The 13,709-nt window shown below is 65.2% G+C and overlaps 1 protein-coding gene across 6 annotated transcripts in view; it reads left to right on the plus strand.

Annotated features, from left to right (window-relative positions):
• Positions 1-13,709, plus strand: part of TNS3 (tensin 3) — a 98,346-nt gene that overhangs the window by 54,339 nt on the left and 30,298 nt on the right. For all 6 annotated transcript variants that reach the window (XM_059655959.1, XM_059655957.1, XM_059655955.1 and 3 more), the window contains 6 exons: positions 267-379; positions 764-824; positions 2,468-2,543; positions 7,196-7,325; positions 7,624-7,689; positions 8,570-8,674. In XM_059655959.1, the coding sequence (XP_059511942.1) occupies positions 267-379; positions 764-824; positions 2,468-2,543; positions 7,196-7,325; positions 7,624-7,689; positions 8,570-8,674 (551 nt within the window). The remainder of the gene's footprint in view (positions 1-266; positions 380-763; positions 825-2,467; positions 2,544-7,195; positions 7,326-7,623; positions 7,690-8,569; positions 8,675-13,709) is intronic.

Consider the following 13,709-nt stretch of genomic DNA (forward strand, 5'->3'; position numbering starts at 1 on the left):
TGAGAGAGGACCATGGATCGGCCGCCTCCCTGTGTGCCCTGACCGGGAAGGGAACTGTGACCTCCTGGTTCATAGGTCGATGCTCAACCACTGGGCCACGCTGCCCGGGCAGACTCGTCCCTGTAGAACCGCCCCCTGACGGTCACGGGCACATGTGGGACGTGCAGGCACCACCGGAGACGCACGGGCTGCATGGCCGCCGTCTGGGTCCCACGCGGGGCGGGCCATGAGGTGCCACCTGGGCGCTCACTGCCGGTGCCTTGCAGGTACGTCCAGTTTCTCAGCGGGCTGCTGTCGGGGACAGTGAAGATGAACGCCTCGCCCCTCTTCCTGCATTTCGTCATCCTGCACGGCACCCCCAACTTCGACACGGGCGGGGGTGAGTGTCCCCACCGGGGGCTCGAGGTCCCCCGTCCCTGCACTGTGCGGGCACCCCTCCATCCTGAGGCCCAGGCCCCCTGGCCAGGACTGGACAGAGCTCCCTGTGCGAGGTGGGGCCACTCGCTTATCAGGAAGGACAGACAGCCCAGGCGACCCCGGGCCCCTCACGCTGCCGTCCGACTGCGGCGCTGAGTCCAAGCCAAAGGCAGCTAGTGGGCGCCGGCTCATGCACCTTTCCCTGTCACCCTCCCCGCAGCCCTGCGTGGTTCCTCAGGCTCACGGAAAATCGATCTCTCTCTCTCTCCCTCTCCCTCGCTCTCCCTCTCTCTCCCTCGCTCTCCCTCTCTCTCTCTCTCTCTCCCTCCCTCTCTTCCCCCTGCAGTGTGCCGGCCCTTCCTGAAGCTGTACCAGGCCATGCAGCCCGTCTACACCTCGGGGATCTAGTAAGTGCGTCGGCCTCGTGGGCTTGTGCCGGGAGTGGCATCGGGCAGTCGGGCCAGCTCTGCAACAGGAGGGCGTGGGCAGAGGATGCCCGCGGTCAGTGCTCCTCGGTGGCTGGTGCTGCGTCCCAGCCCAGCTTCACCACCGCCACACGCCACACGCCACACCGCCACATGCCACACGCCACACGGCCACACTGCCACACACCACACCTCCACATGCCACATGCCACACGCCACACCGCCACATGCCACACCGCCACATGCCACACCGCCACATGCCACATGCCACCGCCACATGCCACGCGCCACACCTCCACACGCCACATGCCACACGCCACCGCCTGGGTGGCTGTCAGGCTCACAGTGGGGCGTGGACAGAGGGCGGGGCCCACGTGCTGTGGGGAAGGAAGCACGTCCTGCCCTGTGACGGCCTTTACCGTTGGCCTTTCTCTGCCCTTTGCATTTTATTTATTTAAAATACATTTTATTGATTTTTTACAGAGAAGAAGGGAGAGGGATAGAGAGTTAGAAGCATCGATGAGAGAGAAACATCCATCAGCTGCCTCCTGCACACCCCCTACTGGGGATGTGCCCGCAACCAAGGTACATGCCCTTGACCGGAATCAAACCCGGGACCCTTCAGTCCGCAGGCCAACGCTCTATCCACTGAGCCAAACCGGTCAGGGCTTCACTTGCATTTTACACAGGATAGATGCACACACAGTGGGGCCTTGACTTACGAGTGTCCCGACTAACGAGTTTTTCGAGATACGAGCTATCTCTCGGCCGATTTTTTGCTTTGAGTTGCGAGCTAAAATTTGGGTTACGAGCCAGCTTCAGATGCCCCACCGCTAGCTGGCGCAGCGAACGTCACAGCGAACGCCACAACATCAGCCCGGCATCATGGTCTCACTCGTCCACTTTTTGATTTGACAGACGAGTGATTTGAGTTACGAGTTCTGTCACGGGACGAATTAAACTCGTAAGTCAAGGCCCCACTGTACTCAGAACTTGTTTTTTCTTTTTAATACATTTTTATTGATTTCAGAGAGGGAGAGAGACACCAATGATGAGAGATCAGGGATCGGCTGCCTCCTGCACACCCCGCACTGGGGATCGAGCGCACAACCGGGCCTGTGCCCTGACCGGGAATTGAACCGTGACCTCCTGGTTCGTAGGTTGATGCTCAGCCACTGAGCCACGCCGGCCAGACCAAGCTCAGAATTTGCACCCATTCTGGGCTGTTTGGTGTTGGCCTAGGCACCTTGTGAACATTCAGAGAGTGCGGGGAGGCGACAAGTGCCCCCACCCCTGTCGCCACTGAAAACCAGCTGCTCTCGCTTCTGGCTCGCTGGGCCCGGGCCGGGGGACAGCGCCCTCCGCTAATTCCGGGGCCGCGGCGTGGGCCCCGCGTCCTGCGTGTGCCCGTGTGCTCGGGTGGCCCGCGGTCCCTGCCGAGGCCTCGGCTCCTGCCCGGCGGCAGCTTCCGCGCCTGAGCCCTGTCCCCGAGGATCCCAGGAGCCGGCCGGGCCCTCGGGGTACCCTGTGTGACTCTGAACTTCCAGTTGTCGGGTTGCTTTTCTCCAAATGCCTCCCCGGAAGCCCTGAGATGACGTGACCATCACCTCCTTGTTTTTCCAAAGCAACGTTGGCCCCGAAAACCCGAGTCGCATCTACATCGCCATAGAGCCGGCCCAGCTCCTGAAAGGGGACGTCATGGTGAGTGCTGGCCCCCGGCACCCCGGCCACCGCTCGGGGGGAGTCACCCTAGAACAGGGACAGGGAACCTTGGCCCCAGAAACCTGTGCGAAGGGGGGAGTAGCCGTTACCTCAAGGCAGCTGATTAATCTGAGGGAAGCCGCTGTACCAAGAGGGACAGAGTCTATCCCAGCCGCTCAGTATGTGTCAGCCACTGCGCCCCCGCGGCCACGTTCACCGCCACTCAGTGCGTGTCAGCCACTGCGCCCCCACGGCCACGTTCACGGCCACTCAGTGCGTGTCAGCCACTGCCCTCCCCGCGGCCACGTTCACGGCCACTCAGTGCGTGTCAGCCACTGCCCTCCCCGCGGCCACGTTCACGGCCGCTCAGTGCGTGTCAGCCACTGCCCTCCCTGCGGCCACGTTCATGGCCACTCAGTATGTGTCAGCCACTGCCCTCCCCGCGGCCACGTTCACGGCCACTCAGTACGTGTCAGCCACTGCCCTCCCCGCAGCCACGTTCACGGCCACTCAGTGCGTGTCAGCCACTGCCCTCCCCGCGGCCACGTTCACGGCCGCTCAGTGCGTGTCAGCCACTGCCCTCCCCGCGGCCACGTTCCCGCCCGTGAGGTGCAGCCGTTGTTGGTCAGAGGCCTTCAGGGGAGGATATAAGTCGTGGACCTGCCTTTGGCAGCCGAGTGTGAGATTCAGCGGGGTCCTCGCGGGCGGCTAATGCTCAGACGCCGATTCCTCGAGCAGGCTCTGATTCCTGGGCCGGTTCTCAGGTGGAACCAGCTGGCCCATCATGGCCTTTCGTGCATCCTGACCATAGAAAACGTCACACGCGTGAAGTGATTCTGGGAGGCGGGTGCAGAGATTAGCTTGTGTGGAGCTTGTGTGGCCCAGGACAGTGACACGGTCCAAGGGATAGGTTTTTGTTTTATTACAAATGATTCATTCATCGTTTGAGGATCCTCATGAATTTCCCCTAAAAATATGGGTTTTAAGACTGTTTCTTAGTGGCTGTGAACTCCATCGTGTCCCACCTGAATTCTCACAGTATCAAGCCAGTGGGGTCAGGAGGACAGACCCCTGGGTACACCGACACCCTGGGCACCCACACCACAGGCACTCACACCCTGAGCACACCCACACCCTGGGCACACCGACACCCTGGGCACCCACACCACAGGCACCCACACCACAGGCACCCACACCCTGAGCACATCCACACCACAGGCACCCACACCACAGGCACCCACACCCTGAGCACACCCACACCCTGAGCACACCCACACCCTGGGCACACCGACACCCTGGGCACACCCACACCACAGGCACCCACACCCTGGGCACCCACACCCTGGGCACCCACACCACAGGCACCCACACCCTGGGCACACCGACACCCTGGGCACACCCACACCCTGGGCACCCACACCCTGGGCACACCCACACCCTGGGCACCCACACCCTGGGCACACCCACACCCTGGGCACACCCACACCCTGCACACACTTACCAGAGGAGCAGCCCTCTGGCTGGGGCCTCAGGTCTGTCCAGCCTCCCTGGCCACTGAAAGGGAGGGGCCTGTGGGGGAAGGGTCATGGGGGAGGGGCCACGGGAAAGAGGGCCCTCAGGTCCTGAGGGGATGAGAAGGGGTGAGGCAGCAGCAAGGCATGGAGCTGAGCGCTTGGCCACCCCAATGTCCCAGCGAAAGCTCTGGCGTCCGCTCCCCAGCGGGAGCACTGAGGGTCCCATCCTGAACCCACGTTCTCAGCCACCGAGGAGCCCGGACGGGAGGCGAGGTTTCTCATGGCCGGGCTTAGTTTTTTGTTTGTTTTTTAAGTGTATTTTTATTGATTTCAGACAGGGAGGGGGAGAGACAAACATCAACGATGAGAGACAATCATGGACGGGCTGCCCCTGTGCACCCCGCTCTGTCCTCCTCGCCTCTCCTGTGAGGCCGTCACATGGGTCAGGCCCTGGTGACCTCCCCGCCATCACCTCCTAGAGACATAGCTCTGAGCACAGCCTCAGACGCGGGGCAGCGCTCCAGCGTCCGAATCCGGGGGCGCGGGTCCGCCTGTCTCCCTGTGTTCACCCAGCAACCCTCCTGGAAGGTTCCCAGTGAGGCCGGTTCCCTGGGTCCCCGGCACCGCTGGTGAATGGCCGGGCAGACCCACGCCCCGAGCTCAGATTCCAGGGCTGGGAGGCGCCGGGGTCTGCGGGCCAGGGGCCTGGTGGACTGCCCAGGCGCAGGGACGAGCTGCAGGTTCCTAGGTGGGGGCGGGGCTCCTGGCACAGCCGAGGACCAGGGGCCCCTGGGGTCCCGCCCGTGCCGCTGTGCACATCCCAGGGCCGGACCCTCCCGAAAATGACCCGAGGAATCAGCGCAGGAAGAAAAGATGCTGGGCCTTTCCCTGAGCGGGGTGGGCGTGTCCCGGGAGCCGGGTAGGCGTGTCCCTGAGTGGGGTGGGCGTGTCCCTGAGCGGGGTGGGCGTGTCCCGGGAGCCGGGTAGGCGTATCCCTGAGTGGGGTGGGCGTGTCCCTGAGCGGGGTGGGCGTGTCCCTGAGTGGGGTGGGCGTGTCCCTGAGGGGGTGGGCGTGTCCCGGGAGCCAGGTGGGCGTGTCCCCGAGCCGGGGCCCTTTGGTTGCTGAGTCTGAGCGGCAAGACGGGTTCCAGTCCCCTCCGGTCCTCCCTCCGTGTCCCCGTGACCTGCGGGCACTTGTGAGCCCCGTGCGCCTGGCTGCCCGCGGTTGGCACCTCTTCACGTGGCGAAAGTGGGCGGAGTGGAAGGAGCCCCAGCCTTTCCGGGGCGGGTGCATGTGCGGCCTTCGTTTCCCTCAAGAGCTTGGCCGCTGAGGCCCTTGGGCGGCTCCTGGGCCCCAGGGGAGGCGGCCTGGCCCTGCCCATGCTGGCCGGGGAGGGGGCGGGAAGGCGCGGGCGAGTGGAGCTGTGCTTGTCCCTCCTCCTGCCCCCGCACACCTGGCGCTGACAGCTCCTCCGCGGGAGGGGGGGCAGGGCGCAGGCGCCGTAAACACGGGGGCGTTATGTCACCGGGTGAGGAATGCGTGGGGCCGGCCCGTGGGGGCCTGGCCGGTGCCCAGAGCCCGCTCGCCGGTAAACACGTCGCGTCCTGCGTGTCTCATCCTGCGCTGTGGCCGCTGGGCTCGGGCCCAGGCTGCAGGCTGCAGGCTCCGGTCGGGACGCTCCCAGGGCCTCCAGGAGCAGAGACCCTGTGCGCTGCTTCCTGCGAGTGGAGGGCAGGGCTTGCCTCCTCCCTGTCCTGGCTCCAGGCGGCTGTTTCGGGGCCTCCTGTCTCCACCTCCCAGGTTCCTGCGTGTACGTCCTTCCCCTGACTGTCCGAGTCCCCCGGGCTGCGGGGCTGGGCTCCTCCCGCCTGTGGTCCCAGCGCCGGGGCCTCGGGGGTTCAGGGGCAGCAGCACCTGCCGACCCGCCTGCGGGAATGAAGGGCCAGCGGAGCCCCAGTCGTCGGCTCCGTGGACTCGGGGCGCGGGCTGCGGGAGGACCAGCCAGCCCGCTGCGGCCGGCGCTTTCTCGGGAGACATTCCTGAGGCCTGTCTAGACAGCCACCCGCACAGCCGGTGAAACGGCTGACTCTCCCGGTCGGGGGTGCACTGGGGGTCCCCCAGTTTTTGCGGTCTGTGTTGCCCACGCGGGAGCTGAGATGATTCGGGGGTGCATCTGGGGAGGCTGGCCTCGGGCGTGGGGAGCAGGACTGGCCGACCCTGAGCCCGGCAGGTGCTCCAGGCTGGCCCTCAAACCTCGCCCCCGGGCCAGGTGCTTGGCTGCTGTGGATGGAGATGAGAGCTGCCTCGGTGCGGCCAGGGACTGGGCGGGGCTGCGAGAGACCAGCACCTGCCAACAGCAGCTCAGGGGCCGCAGGTCAGCATCCCTCACATAGGGACCCGCCCCCTACGTGCCGCCACGGCTCAGAGTCCACCCTGAGCACGGCAGGTCGCCTGTGGCTGGTAGAGAGCAAGGCTGGAGGGTGTGCGTGCCGGCCACACAGCATGTTCTAGCTGTTCCTCACCTTCAGACGCGCGAACCTCACAGACCGTCCCCTGCCTTCCTCTCCCTCTGTGTCTCTCTCTGCCCCCCTCCTGTCTCCTGCCTTCCTCTCTCTGTGCCTCTCCCCGCCCCCACCCCCTGCCTTCCTCTCTCTCTCTCCCTTCCTGTGCCCCCCCCCCGTCTCTCTCTAATCGCAGCCCACTCATACGCATGCTGCACATCACACACACGGTAATGACCACCTGCTTCTTTTGTGGGAACACGGAGAGTTCAGACGACAGAAACTCTTCCTCACGAGCATTTGTTGATGTTGAGGAGAAAGAGGCCATGGATTCCACGCGGCACACGTCTCCCAGGAGACTGCCTGCGGGGCGTCTACGTGGCCGGGGTGGCCATCGAGGACTGAGACCTGGGCATTGCGCACCGGGGTGGGTCCCCTGGGGACAGCCCGGTGTGACCTGTGCCCCAGCCTCCTCAGCCTCCGTGCACAGCCCCGGCCTCCTCGGCCTCCGTGCACAGCCCAGCTCTCCTCGGCCTCCGTGCACAGCCCAGCTCTCCTCGGCTGTCCCGTGCGCGCCCCGTGCTGTCGCAGGCGGAGGGAGGAGGGGCTGTCTGCAGCCTGCGTTCCTCTCCCCAGGTGAAGTGCTACCACAAGAAGTACCGCTCGGCCACCCGCGACGTCATCTTCCGCCTGCAGTTCCACACGGGCGCCGTGCAGGGCTGCAGCCTGGTGTTCGGGAAGCAGGACCTGGACAGCGCCTGCCAAGGTGAGGCCCCGCGGACGGAGGCGGACAGTGTGGAGGTGCCCGCAGGTGCCCGTGGGATTCTCTCTTCTCCCTGCCCCTCCCCTAACGACCCATTGGACCAAACTGTGACCAGTGCCAGGAAGGACTGACAGCTGACAGCACAGCAGGCGTTCTAGAGAAGCAGCGAGCCGCCGACGTGTCCGTGCGGGCGCTGGGGCGGCTCTGGGCTGCGTGTCCTGGCCGGGTGGGGGGACACCGGCCTCCGCGCCCCGTCCCTCACCCCCCGCGTGCCGCTGACGTCGCTCTCTCTCTGTTGCAGACGATCGCTTTCCTGCCAGCGGGAAGATTGAGCTTGTGTTCTCGGCCTCCCCCGAGAGGATCCAAGGTGGGTGCAGGGCGGGGCTGGCCTGCGGGGCTGGCATGGGGTCCCTGGATGTCGCCCACCTTTGCCCGTGTTTGGAAATTTTCATGATACAGGTTTTTTTTATTTGTTGTGGGTTTTTTTTTAAATCCTGACCTGCGGATATTTTTTCCATTGAGTTTTAGAGAGAGTGAAGGGAGGGGGAGACACAGAGAGAGAAACATCGATGTGAGAGACACACATCGATCAGTTGCCTCTGATCGGCCCGGGAACCCGGCCTGCGACCCAGGTGCGTGCCCTTGATCGGAATCAAACCTGCGACCCTTCAGTCCCTGGCTGACGCTGTACCCACTGAGCCACACCGTGCAGGCTCCTGATACAGGTCATCGCAGGCTATTAGCGGCGAGGACGGGCCACGTCCTGTCCCCTAAGTTCTGTCCCTCCTCCTGGGGGCGGTTACGCCAAATGTTTACGCTTCTCCTTACCGAACAGCCGATGTTTCTAAAGAAGATGACACGTTCTGCAGTCGCAAACACTTGTGTTTAAAGTAGGTTTTCCTGCTTCTGAAAATGCACTGGAAGAGCCACCAGCCCTTCATCCTCGGCTTCTGGCTCGTTCCCACCCTGAGATCCCTGCGTGTGGCCTCTCAACCCCGCGTGCACTCGCTGTGTGAGCTGGTCGCCCTCCTGGCTCAGCCCCCGACAGCCGGGAGCTTCTGAGCCCGGCCGCACGCGTGGGCTGAGGGCCAGCGCCTGCCTTTCCTTCCTGCAGAGCCGTTGCGGTGATGTGTCCGGGTTGGTGGGTGCTCACGTGGCGATGCCAGGCCTGGAGGGCAGGGCTGACCAGGTGCCCAGCCCCAGAGCCGCCAGCTCGGCTGACCAATCCGTGTCCCCGCCCCCTGCAGGCTGTGAGCATTTCCGCAGCAACCATGGCGTGAGCGTGGACTTCAACACGGCCGACCCGCTGATCCGCTGGGACTCGTACGAGAACCTGGGAGCTGACGGGGAAGGTGCGTCTGGGGATCTGGCATCGTTGCCACACGTTGGGTCAGGACGGTCCCCGAGGGGCCGGGAGGCTGGGAACCACACCTTCTGTGTAGAGGGCAGTACCCCGCCCTTAGGGGTTTGGGGTGCTTGCGAGCTCAGGCTTGGCGACTTGGGTCAGGCTCTTGGTGGGGCTGTGATGGGCGGTGGCCAGTCGGTAAGACGACCACCTGGGAGCTTCCCTGCCGATGGTGTAGCCGCCTGTCGCCAGGGACCACTCCCCGCCCCATCCCTTCCCGTTGCACACGAGGCGTCAGGGCCGGGGCGGGCGGCCGTGGCAGCAGGCCTTCCGGTTTGTTTCTGTGTCGCTGCTGGCCTGGGCTCGGGCTGCGTCACGTCTGTGTTCACGAGCCCCCCTTCCCACACCTGTTCTCCGTTCACCTCGGATGCGCACTCTGGTTGGGCCGCCGTGAAGGAGGGAAGGGATTACGGGGAGAGGCCACCGGAGGCGACGGATGTCCGTGGGCACAGAGTCTCCTGGGCTCCTGAGAACTCGGTGGTTCATCTCTTTCAACCACCGACTGAGACCAGACCCTGGTGACGGGCGGGCCCAGGCCTCTCCCTGCAGGTGCACTTCCTCCTTGTGGGGCTCGGACATCCTGGCAGGAAAGAGCGCCGCCTTTAAATACGTGATACGTGGAACCAGGAGCTGAGAGAGAAGGGCCCCCACACAGCCCCTCCCCCGTCGTGGGTGCAGGTTCTCGCCTCCCTCTTGTCTCAGCACAGGCCTGGGCCTTCCTCCGAAGGCGTGCAGAGCAAGCAGACCCAGGGCCCCGGGAGGGAAAGCTGCCCGTGAGGGGGGGGGGAGGGAATTGTGAGGGGAACGCCGCTTCGGGGTGACGGCCCCCCCGTGGGACCTCGCAGGGCCCAGGAGAGGGAGGCGGAGGCCGCGTCCTGGCTGGCGTTCAGAGGAGGCAGTGGTTGCAGAAGCTGGCCCAGGACCGCGCTTGGCACTGCCTGGCAGGGCGGGGGAGGCCTGGTGCCTGGCCCTGCCTCCTCGGCCTCCAGGGTTCAAATTTCTCCAGCCCTGAGTGCGCGGAGCCCCACCTCCTGTTTGCATTGCCCGGCCTTTTGGGGAGTCCAAGTCCCCGCTCAGCCAACAGGCGCCTCCACCTCCTGTGGGGGGAGGGAGGCGGTGCTGGGTCTGGGGGGGGGGGGGGGGGCCGGCCCTGGGGAGCCACGCCCCCCAGGATGCTGCTGCTCTGGGCTGGAGCTTTCTTCCCGGAAAAGGAAAAGCGGGTCCCACATAGACTCAAGGGGCTGCTGGGCGGCGTGGAAGGTAGGCAGGCGTGTGCGTGTGTGTGCGTGTGTGCGTGGCTGTGTGCGTGCATGTAAGTGTCTGGGTGAGGGTGGGTGGCTTCTGCAAAGCCCCTGGCACCGGGACAGCCGTTCTGCCTCGGGGTGCACAGCAGACAGAGCGTCTGAGGCAGGAGATGGTGGCGGTGGGCGCGGAGGAGGCTGGGAGCTGAGCGACAGCCCCGGGTTTCTATGGCGGGAGGGGCCGTGCCGCCCGCCTCGGGAGACTTGGTTCTCGGGTCAGCAGGGCGACTGCTGCCTCGAGGGATGGAAGGTTTGAGGCGGGCGTGTCTGAGAGGCCCCGCTGCACTGCAGAGGCTGCCAGGCCGGTGCCCTGGGCAGGCCAGCAGGTTGGGGCTCGGGAGAGGGGCCGCGCTGGCCCCCGCAGCCGCCTCGTCCAGTCGCCATGTCCAGGATATGCCAGCCGCAGCCCCTCCGTGGCCCACCGCGGTGTCTGCCTTCCGGAGCCGCCCTGGGACACCCGGAGCCGGACCTCCCCGAGGTGGGTCCCTCGGGCACGCCCCTTCCCGGAGGCGGCTGCTCTGGCCGCAGCGCCTCACTCCTCCGCTGGCTTTTACTCTGATCTGTTTCTCCAAGAATCTAGAGGCCGCTCGTTTCTAGAAAACATTTGCAGAGCTCGGGTGCTCCAGGCGGCACCTCTCAGCAGCCCCTTGGCAGGCACGGCGGCCGTGGCACTGCCGAGAGCCTCCTGCCTGGCCGCTCAGGCTGCTCTGAACTTGGGGCTCGGCTCTGAGTTTGGGGCTCGGCTCTGAGTTCGGGGCTCGCTCTGAGCTTGGGCTCGCTGGGCGTGCACCCTCAGGAAGAGAAGTAGGTGCTGTGGGGGGCACGTCTAGAAACCCCCCGGAGAGCAGTGGCGTTTACCTGTCGGGGGGCAGGCCGCACGTCACACCGTGGGGACGCGGTGGTCTGTCACCATCCTTGGCTGCTCCTGTTTGAAAAAGAGGCAAAGGGCGCGGTGCTGCTGACCGTCAGCCGCGGGGTCTCTGCCGGCTGCAGGGATGTGCTCAGAAGCCCAGCGCGGGCGGGCGGGCGGGCGGCTCATAGCCCTGTTGGCTCTGCCGCAGGAGGTATTCCCTACAAAGGCAGGTGCGTCTTAGCTCAGCAGGAGGCGGGCTCTGGTGCATGGAAGTGAACGCAGATCTGGTAGCAGTTAGAGCGGCTGCAGCCGCCCAGGACGGACGGACAGTCTGCCGGAGGCCTGGGCCGGGCTGAGTCGTGCCAGTGGCTTACGGAGCCTGGACACATTTGTTAAAGCCGTTCTCCAGGGTAGTTCTCTGAGCATAAGGTCCGTTGAGCTGAGCCATTAGTCAGACACGAGGGGACTCTCCTGTGCCCCGGCCTCTGCGCCCCAGAACGGACCCCGGGACCCCAGGGCAGCCCTCGGTGAGGCCCAGGAACTCGCCCAAGGCCACACGCTGTGCTCAGGCCCGGGTCAAGCCCAGACGGGTGATGCCAGGAAGGCTGGAGGGGAGCGGACACAGGCAGCGGAGCCACTGGCGGAAAAGGCCGCCAGCTTAGCACAGGGCGGCCGGGGCCGGGCCAGCCTCCCAGGGAAGAGCCCGGTCGCTGCCCACGGGGCCCGGGAGGTCCTGGGGGGGAGCGGGGGAGCGGCGGAGGGGGGGGAGCGGGGAGGCAAGAGCAAGGAGGGGGGGCCCGCAGGGCGGCTCGTTCTGCCGTGCGTCTCAGTTCTGTCTTGATTTCGTGAACATTTTTATTTTATTTTTTGAAACACATTTTTATTGATTTCAGAGAGGAAGGGAGAGGGAGGGAGAGAAACATCCGTGATGAGAGAGAATCCTGGCTCGGCTGCCTCCTGCACGCCCCGCACTGGGGATCGAGCCCGCAACCCGGGCCTGTGCCCTGACGGGGAATCAGACCCTGACCTCCTGGTTCCTAGGTTGACGCTCGGCCACAGAGCCACGTGGCCGGGCCCACGGTCATTTCTACATGGAGGTGTGATTTACATGCGGTGACGTTCACTCTGTTTAGTGCACAGTTGCAGGGGTTTGTCCTGTCCCGAACCCACCAGAACCAGCAGAACCTTCCTTCTGCACGTCATTCCCTGCAGCTTCTCCTCCCCCCCGACCCCCACCCCCACCCCGTGCCGGGCGGAGTCGAGCCTGTGGGGCTGCGTCCACGCAGAGCGTCCGGCGCAGAGGCAGCTGGGGGGCGGTCTCTCCTCTGGACACTTGTCCTGGGGGCCGAGGCCGTGGCGCCCTCCGTGGCCACAGGGAGCTGTGCAGACGTTCCCACCAGCGCCTCCACGGTGGGGACAGCTGGACGTGCTGCTGTGGCTGGTGGCCAGCGGAGCGAGTCACCGGGAGAGCACCCACGGGGCTGCTGGGGCCGTGTCCAGAGGAGGCCCGTCCTGGAGCGGGTCGGGCGGGCGGGGGCCGTCCTTCATGGGCGGGGTCTGGGGGGCGAGCTGAGCAGCCGTGGGGTCCGGCGGGCGCACTGGTGATCGGGGCCGAAGCGCACGTGCGCCCAGCAGCCGCCAAGCCCGGGCCTCTGCCTGGGACGGAGCCGCCTCAGGATGGGTGGGGGAGGGGGCGGGGATGGAGACCGGGCGCTCTGGTCGTTGCTAAGGAACGGCGTGTGCGCGTGTGAAACGGCAGAGAAAACATTCCGGCAAATTCCTTTCTGACCTTAAATTGCTGATCGCACAGAAAGTGGTGGGTTGGGTTTGGGATTCCTCAGTTAAGGAGCGGGAAGCAGGGGCGCGGCGGGCTGGAATTCCCGGGGGTGTTCAGCGGGGTTCCACCGCAGGGAGGCCCCCACGGCCCCCCAGCCTCCGATTCTCACCTGTGCGGGCTCCCCCGCCCCGCCCCTGCGGCTCCGCATTGCTGGGGACGCGGTGGGAGCCTCCGGGCCGCTGCCCTGGCTCCCGGGAGGCGCTGGAGTGAGCTGTGGGCTTCATAGGCCAGTTTCAGGCTCGCTGTCCTCGGACGTGGGAATAACTCACCTGGAGCAGCCTGGCCTGGCCACACCCCTTCTCCCGTCCGCTCCCTCTTCCCGCCTCTTGCCCCTTGACTGCCTGGGAGGTGCACCTGCCTCCCCTCCCCTCTGCTCCCGTCCCTCCCCAGGCCACCCCCCCAGGAGGACCCCCGGGCGCCCCTGGTCCCTGGCTGTCAGCACCAGCAGCCCGGCCTGTGCTGGGTGAGCCCTGTGCCGTCTGCGAGGCACATCCCCACAGAAGGGAGAGGTTCTCGGAAAGTATTTCCAAAGAGTCTCAGAAAATGGGGGGTAGCTGCACACACCCCTCCCCATCCAGCCGGAGACGGCCGCTTCTCCGAGGAGGGCTGTGGAGGGAGGGGCACTCCAGCTCTTTCACAGTGAAGAGTTGCTTTTCTTTAAAATGTATGTATTTTAATGATTTTCTTTTAGAGAGAGACGGGAAGGGAGAGGGATCGAGAGATGGAAACATCGATGAGAGAGAGACATCATGGATCGGCTGCCTCCTGCACACCCCCACAGGGGGTGGAGCCCGCAACCCGGGCATGTGCCCGACTGGGAATCGAACCGGTGGCCTGTTGGTTCCTGGCTCCATGCTCAACCGCTGAGCCACACCGGCTGGGCAAAAAGTTGCTTTTTAAGTAAACCTGTCACCAAGGAGGACAGACTCATAGAGGCGGAGATGGGAGAGGGCCCAGGTGGCTGATAGCCAGCCGGCTTGCCCACCTTGTT

Source organism: Myotis daubentonii, chromosome 10 (assembly GCF_963259705.1).
Source record: "Myotis daubentonii chromosome 10, mMyoDau2.1, whole genome shotgun sequence".
NCBI lineage: Eukaryota > Metazoa > Chordata > Mammalia > Chiroptera > Vespertilionidae > Myotis > Myotis daubentonii.